Source organism: Chelonoidis abingdonii, chromosome 2 (assembly GCF_003597395.2).
Source record: "Chelonoidis abingdonii isolate Lonesome George chromosome 2, CheloAbing_2.0, whole genome shotgun sequence".
Classification (NCBI taxonomy): Eukaryota; Metazoa; Chordata; order Testudines; family Testudinidae; genus Chelonoidis; species Chelonoidis abingdonii.
In genome coordinates, this window is record NC_133770.1 from 183,633,809 (window position 1) to 183,642,371 (window position 8,563).

General features: G+C 44.7%; 1 protein-coding gene across 1 annotated transcript; it reads left to right on the forward strand.

Annotated features, from left to right (window-relative positions):
• The first annotated feature begins 227 nt into the window (after positions 1 to 227).
• On the forward strand, positions 228 to 7,474 carry EDN1 (endothelin 1). The gene is made up of 5 exons (XM_075061956.1): positions 228 to 615; positions 2,100 to 2,262; positions 3,581 to 3,739; positions 4,034 to 4,147; positions 6,173 to 7,474. The coding sequence occupies exons 1-5, from the start codon at positions 546 to 548 to the stop codon at positions 6,312 to 6,314; spliced, it is 648 nt and encodes a 215-aa protein (XP_074918057.1). The 5' UTR covers positions 228 to 545; the 3' UTR covers positions 6,315 to 7,474.
• The last annotated feature ends 1,089 nt before the right edge of the window (positions 7,475 to 8,563 follow it).

Below are 8,563 nucleotides of genomic sequence, written 5' to 3' on the forward strand. Positions count from 1 at the left end.
TCTATGCCGTCGGCGCCCTTTGCCCTCAGGTTTCTTTCTTGTAGGTCTGCCCGGGCTATTTATTTTCCTTCTCTCTCTCTCTCCACTCCCCACCGCCCACCCTGCCAGTGTGTAGCCCGGCCCCTGGATTGTCAGACGGCGTCTGCCGCTCTGAAGTTTGCAGTGGTTTCCTTTCCAGCCTGGCCTTATCTCGGTCTGCACGTTGCCTCTCGGTGACTAATAACACAATAACATTGTCTCCGGATCAAATAAAGTCGGAGCTGTTTACCCGGTCTATGGGGATTCGGTATAAAAGGGAGCTGGCGAGAGCTGTCCAAGCCAGAAGCGTTCAGGCAGTCGCGCTGGACAAGGAGCCTCTAGGTTTGCTAGTGCTGCTTTGGAGACTGTTACTGGGTTTGCAGCGCGCCCTGTCCCAAGGGAGCAGCTTTCCTTTCCAAGGGCGCCTCTGCTGAAAAGCTCTCCCGGGGCTCTGCAGTCGAGACGTAATCGCTGCTCGTGGCTTGTGCTTTGTGGCTGCAAAAGAGCAACCGGCTGACGTTGGCGGGATGGATTGTACACAGCTGATTTTCTCCCTGCTGTTCGTGCTCTGCCCAGGAGCCCAGGAAACAGGTAGGTGTGAGCTGGGGGGCAAGGACGGAGTGCAGGGGGCTAACCACTAACGCGGCTGCTCCGCTGATATCCAGGTGGGATGAGAGGTGCCGCAACTCAGGCTGCTGCTGCACCCCCAGCCATGGAGCGACTTTCATCATGTTCAAGGTTTACGGTGTAGGTCAGTGGCTCTCAGCATCGCCACGGTACAAATTGTTCCAGTGCCCCTGGGTGGGATTCCAGGGGATTGGTCCAGACAGCCCACGGCGGGTCAGACGTCCACAGGACTAAATCAGGAGCGAGGTCAGGTCCCGCAATGGGCTTTCCCTGGGCTCCCCCCACCCAGGTCTCCTGCAAACCTCGAGAAAGGGTTTGCTCCCTCCGCCCCATAACTTGTTTTTGTGTTCTTCAGAGATGATTTAACTAGCTAGGGCAGAGCAGCAATCACAGCACAAGCTGCTAATCATAATTACGACGCTCTTAAATGGATGTGAATCAGTCACCTCTCGCTACTGAATGGAACTTAAGGGGAGGTTTAAAAATCACCTCCCGCCCCAAATCCTACAGTAAAACCTTTATGTCCCGCAGTCTCCTGCAGGTTTGGGGAGCGCTGAAGTCTTGCTTGGTCAATATTCACTACACCCTGGTTAGGAAAAGCAGATCTTATTGGTGTGCTAATTTCTTTCCATCTTTTCTCCTCCCCAAACAACGTGTCTTCCCCGGAGCTGGGTGGCCCCAGTCAAAGGGAGGCGGGAAGGCTTCAAAACCTGGTAGTTCTGATGCAGAATTACAAACGCAGCCACCCCCTTGGTGGAGTGGGGACAGATGCTACAGGGAGTGGCCACAGCCCCTGCGCATGGGGAAGACGGGGAGGGTTAATGGAAGGGACAGGTAGTATAGCCTAGGTCCCGGAGGCAGGACCCCAGCGCCCAGAGCAATCTTCACTGCCCTGGCTCCCTCACCTGCAATCCCAACTCTCTTCCCCAAGCGAGCATTGAAAGGGAGGCCGGAGGGGAATCGGAAAACTACAGTCTGACGGCTGGGGAATCCTTGAACGCTGGGTGCGTGTCTCCTTACGACAAAGCAGAGAAATGCACCAGCCTTTGAACACCCCCAGTAAACCCCTGAGTTAAATGCTCCCAGAACTATGCAGAGTCCTGCAGGGAGACAGCATGAGAGTTGTAATCCCGCCCCCCAGCGCCCTGGTACATCTGAGGAGGGCGATTCTGTTTCAGACACAAATTTAATCTCAGCCATGCACACGAGCTATTCCGCTTTGCTAGACCCTGGTTGGAGCCAAAGATCTGGGCAAGGGCGGGGGGTGAGTAGATAGATACATGGCTACGGGACCAATCAATCTCCCTTCCTACCACTGCGCTCCAGCCAGCGCGCTTGCCTGGCTCAGAGCCGCCTGGGTCCAATAGTTCGATGCAGCAGCTGCGATGCAAAGTGCTCCCAGAGTCACTCGCTTGCTAACCCCGTTACTCTCGCTCTCTCCCCTGCAACCTTAGGCGCTGAGCTGAGCGCTGCTGCGGCCGCTTCTGTCGCCGAGTTTCGTCCTTCTAGCTCCACTTGGCCGCTGCGCAGGGCCAAGCGCTGCTCCTGCTCCTCCTTGATGGATAAGGAGTGTGTCTACTTCTGCCACCTTGATATCATCTGGATCAACACCCCGGAGTAAGTGGGGGGACCCTTGGAACGCTCTAACTTCCAGTTCACCCCGGCATTAGGGGCGATTGTTGTGAGCCAGTTGCTATGGTTCCCTTTCATTGGGGCCCCAGTGTTCTTTGAAGAGGCACCACTGAAAATGGCTCCCTGGGGCACCAGCCAATATAACCACCTCCATGCAGCCAATGCACCAGCATGGTCAATGAGAGCACCTGGGCTCATAGGCTGCATCTGAAGAGTTCATGCCATTAGAGGGCTCTTCAGTACTCAGCCCAAGTGAAATCCTGTACAATTAATCCTGTGCATTTTTAGCAGGCATTTTACTTTGGTTGAAAAATAGGTTTAAAAAGGCCATGCACTGCTCTAGAGGAATATTTTTAAGATGCTAGAGAGGAATGAGTAGTTGAAGATGGAACAGTATGTATTAGCACAGAATCCTCTATACTAATATAGAGCTGCATCTCATACTTGTAATCACACCAATGTTCCCATTGACTTTAATGGAGAGACCACTCACGTGAGGAAAGCAAGCAAGATTTGGCCTTATAGGTGAACCAAATAGCTTAACACTAGGCACAGCAATTCTAGCCATTCCACAATTCTTAAAAAGTGTTAAAATACAACCAAGACTATTTCATAGTTAGGACAGGATGGTTGATGCTATAAAATACTTTTCACTGAGAAGCACAGAAGGGTGAAATGCTGGTGTCTTGTTTCTACCACCCTTATTCCCTCAGAGTGGTAATTTTCTTTGGGAGTCTCTTCAGAGCAAAATCTGCCCCTAAATAACTAACTATATTCAGTGAAACCACACTGGGTCTTAAGAATGGCTGGGAGACCCCATCGTGAATTAGTACATTTTATAGAATAGTAGGCTTGTGTACAGTGCAGAATACATTACATTTTTACACTTTCCTCATTAACGGTGAAGCGGATCCTCAGTTGATGTAGTGAATATTGACTTCAATGGAACTATGCCCTTTAACGGCAGCTGAGGATCTCACTAATTGTTTTTAATTGATTCTTTCTGTGCTTGCAATTTACCAACATTCAGACAGGTCAGGTTCTGTTGCATTCTATTGCAAATTGATTCATATTTCTTAATTCATGATTAAAAATGCATTAGTCACAGAAGCAGACACTGTAATCACAGTGCTGCAGTGCAAATTTTTCTGATAATATCAAACTTATGACCGAAAGAGCCTTCCCAGTCCTGCAACCTTTACTCACAAGAACAATCCCATTGATAAGATGACACAGAACACACCCCTCAATTCTAAGGCAATGAATTCAATTAATATCTTTCATGTTGATTTTCTGATCATAGGCGGACTGTGCCTTATGGGCTTGGTGGCCCTTCTCGATCGAGGCGGTCTCTGGAAGATACAACCACTCAGAAGCAACCAGAATCTAGCAAGAGATGCCAATGTGCCAACCAAAAAGACAAGAGGTGTCTGAACTTCTGCCAAACAGGAAAAGAACTCTGGTGGGTTACTATTATTATTATTATTGTAATCAATTTTGAACTGCACTCATTGTAAAGGGCCAGGTTGTGGTATATCTACTCATGTTGGTGAGTATTTACTCAGGTGAATAGTCCCAGGCAAGTCAGGGGCAATACTTGCCTGACAACTCACCAGCATCATTAAGGATACCGCAGTCTGGCCCTGAAGCCTCTGTAACATTTCTTAGCTTAAGAAGATGGATCATGTAAAAGTGTCACCAGGTAGACTGAAGTCTTGTTTTTTAATAGCAATATTGTTTTCTTTTATGTAAACAGGGCTCAGTCCACAATGGAGAAGGGCTGGGATCACCTTAACAAAGGTGAAGATTGCATGGGATTTGGACTGAAGTGTGTGCGCAGGCGACTACTTAACAGCAGGAAAATGAGAAGGTGAGCTACCGTACCCGCTCTTGAACAGGCTGATGAAGTTTCAATAAAGTATAAACACAGCAACTGTTCCTACTCCCAGTTGAATCAGTGTGAGTTCAGCCTCTGACTTCAACTGGGAGCAGAATGGAGCCCTAAAACATTGACTATTTCTTTTGATTGTTGCTCATCCTATAAATCAGGGGTGGCCAAACTTACTGACCCTCTGAGCCACATAAGACAATCTTCAGAAGTTCAAGAGCAGGGATCCATCTACCCGGGCTCAGGGCTTCTGTCCCACAGGAGGCTCTTGCTGGGGCTCGGGGATTTAGCACCATTCCTGTTGAACCCCTGACCCCAGCAGATGCGCCCTGCAGGGCTCAGGCCCCGAGACCTCCCTCCACCCTGGGCATAAGCCCCTCCCCCACCACTCTGCTGAAAGGTAGAGGGCTTCTCCACAAAAAATCTGATATGTGGAGAAGGGAGAGGGGTCTCTGCAAGCCCCACTTTAATTGTAAAGGAGCCACATGTGGCTCATGAACCATGGTTTGGCCACCCCAGCTTTAAATCCTTACCTTGCACAATTAAGCTTATTGAGCCCCGTACTGCTCACTTCTTATGTGTGCTCTAGGCTTAGCAGAACATCAACCTGAAACAAAACACGAGCAAATTAAATCTTGACAGAAATATCCATCGATTTTTAGTGTGCTCATGCATGATCTGAACTGTTTGAAATTAATGTGTCTCTATTAGCCTTGTAAAATGAGAAGCTGAAATTCATTCAGGGTTGATTTTTCATGCATACTTCACATTTATTGAAATGTAAATTATTCATGTACCCAAGTTAAAAATGCCATCTATTCGGTGAGGCACTGCTGGTTTTATAGAACATTGTGGGTCTGATTCTCCACAGCCTTGCCCCTTGTGTTGTCAAATAAACCTATGCAAAGTGAGTGCAAAATGCTGCCGTTGTAAACTACCACACAAAGGGGTAAGGTTGGAAAGAGACAGGACCTCAGAATTAGGACTTCTGGGTTCTATTCCCCATTTTGCCACTTCAATGGGATTCAAGAGTAGAAATATGTGTGTGTAAAGGTTGCGCTATTAGACCCTGTGTGCCTACAGGCAACTCACTTAACTTCTCTGTTTCTCAATTTACTTATCTGTAAAAAGGGGATAATACTAACCTATCTCCTGGGAGTTTTGAGGCTACATTAAATTAATGTTGAGAGAGCACTTGAAGATCCTCATGTAATAGGTGGAGTGGCATTAGCTGGCCATATTGCAATGCAGTGTAATCCCAGTTGAAGGACATAAATGATGCAGTGAGCCCACTTCTTCAAAGAACAGCTTTGCAGTAGCACCTCCTGTGAGGCAATTTACAGCTTGCCATTCTTGAAGCAATTTATGACTTATTCCATTTCTCTCTAAACAGAATTTGACTATGGGTAACATTTTCAAAAGTGCCAAAGTCCCATTTTCAAAAGTGGCATAGGCACACAGGAGCAGAAGTTCTCTTGCTTTAACTGAGTGCTAAGGGACTAAGTTACTTTTGAAAATGAAATTTAGGATTCTGAGGCCCAGATCATCAAAGATATTTCAGCTCTTAATGTCCATTTAAATCAGTGGAAGTTAGGAAGTTGTGGATCTGGGTCCAAGTCACTTATGAGCTTTTGAAAATTTTACCCGTTACCTGAATTCGCTAAAACTGGGTTCCACTTAATCTAAAAAAAACCCAATAATAGTAAAAAGTAGCCAACAACTACAGAATATCTTTTAATTTGAATACACACAATTTCTGGGGATTAGGGTTTTCAGACTTGCCACAATATCTAATGGGCTGGATCTTCAGTTGGTTTAAATCAGTACAGCTCCAGTGGATCTATGATAATTTTCTTCATGTGAGGACCTGACCTCATAAATCTAGATTTAGATTTATATAATCAAAATGCTGATTTTACACACACACACACACACACACCCCTATTATTCACACAAGATTGATCTCAATTTTTATAACAGTATTTGGTGTTTTTCTTGTTTTTACAGACTAGAAGCCATTGGTAACAGTATCAAAGCTTCCTTCAGTATCGCAAAGTTAAAGGCTGCACTGCATGAAGTAAAGAGGCTGAAGCATAACAGAACACATAAAAGGCAAAGCATCTGGGAAAGTCTGAAAACAACTTCTTAGTGGGGAGATCACCAACCCTAACCCTTCTCCATCAACAATAACTGATAGAGCATTGCCGAAGCTCTGTTTTGACTTTCACATTTCACATGGCAAGGCATGTTGTTCTAAATATTAAGCCACTCCTTAACCCCTACCCCAAAAATAGCTAGAAGAGAAACTAAAGAAATCTTATATTTGGACAAGGTAAAAGCAGTAAAGACCTAACAGGTCATACTTCTGGAATCCAATTGGACATGTTACATTAACAAACGTTGATTGACAGCTGTCTGTCAGAAGAAGAAAGGGAACATTTGAATGCTGCTTCTGAAAAGAAGGTATAAAATGGAGTGTTGTTGATCAGTTTGGCAGATTTCAGGGAGAAAAAAAAGACTAATGCCAAAAGATGTTGCAAGGAATACCTGATACAGAAACTCCTAAAAAGAAGAGAAATCAAGATTTGAAAGGAGAGACTATTTTTTTTACTTATAAATTAAAACGGAAAGTGAACGACATTGTTCTACTTTAATCAGCACTCATTGCATAGATACAAGTCTACCTCACATACTGTATATTGCACTCCTGCAAAAGTATTTTTACAAAGTATTGCCTTTACTTATCAGCCACAACCCTTTGCCTTTTTCAGCGGTCTGGTTTACTAGAACAACCACAGTCATCTGAACGGCAGGGCAGACGTTGTGTTTATTTGGCTAACCAAGGTTTTGGATAAAGAAAGGAATTTTCCACATAAATAATAGACAACGGGGACATGATCTTGTTTAACATAACCGGGAGATTAGGACAACTGAAGGTCTAATAATAGGGTTTGTACTGTATTGCAGGTTGCCAATAATCCACTGACTCTGATGTGTAACAGAAAGTGTTGCTAGATCAAGGATTTCTTCAGCGTCTTGTGTGATGTAAATGTGTGGAGACGGAGGGTTGTTTAAAATGAAACCAAAAGGCTAATATTGGGTGACTGTTTATAGCAGTGAATTTACTCACATTGTTGAATTTGCTGACTGAGGGCTGATGGAATTTTATGATGTGCTTAATTTTTTAACAAATATTTATGTTCCTACAAATTATCCATTTATATTTACCATGTTGAATATACATTAGAATGGGCCATATTGGTCTATGCATGTTTTATGTATTTCTGTGTGAAATCGGGAAATGCTTTGTGCCTGTCAAGGTAAATATCTTTAGAAATAAATATTTTTAACTACTGTATTGGTCTGGTGGTTAATATTCCCAGATGTCAATAAGATGGCTGGAGTAAGGCCGGGCCTTCCGTGGGACTGCCCTTGGATGCAGTGGGAAGGCTTATATGTTCCAATGGCCCTGAGGGTTATGCCAATGGGAGTTTTAACTCCTGGTGGGGGTACCCAAGCCAGACGAAAAGGACCAGATGAAAAACAGTCCACTGGTCCTCCAGGTGGGGCAGGGGGCTGAGTAAGAGGTCAATAATCTATCCTCATGAAAAAATTAACTCATAAAGTAGCCATTCCAGCAAACCACATGATAAGTGGGGCAGTGGAGCCTATCTTGTGCCCTAAGAGATGGCTAACAGGGTGTATAAGGATTCAGATTAAAAAATTCTTCGATTGGATAAGAAATATTATATCCAGAGGAACTGAGCCTCCTCCCAGCAAAGTTAATGGTCCCTTTAACTTCAGTAGGACCTAGTCCAGACCCTGAGGTATTCTTAGGAGAGATGGACCCATCATTAACATTTGCATCACTCCAAGTCCTTTGGCTTAAGGCGGCTGCAGCTGGATGGATGCTGCTTGAAGGGACTGTATGCCAGGTAAATCAAACGAGAAGAGAAGGCTTAAAAAGTAACTCTGACCATACGATGAAAGTTGTTAGCAAATCCCACAGCCAAAGGAAATAGAGCTGGTAAAAACTTGTCAAACAGAATATTTCTTTGTTTTGCTTGAAAAAACAGACTTTTTAAAATAAATCAATACATTCAGCCAAAATTTTGAAAATTTGTTTTATTAAGAACAGAAATGGAATGAAAATGCATTTGAAATGTTCAGACATCCTGCAGCCCTTCCATATATTGGTGACCAGTTTGTTTGTTGGCATCCAAAGAACACTTATGTACTGGATGCTGTAGACTTCACTTTGTTACTCATAGACTTTAAGGGCAGAAGGGACCATTGTGATTATCCTAGTCTGACCTCCTTCAGGCTCCAGAACCTCACTCACCCACTCCTATAATAGACCCATACATTTTTTGTGGCATTTCAATTAGAAACAGGGCC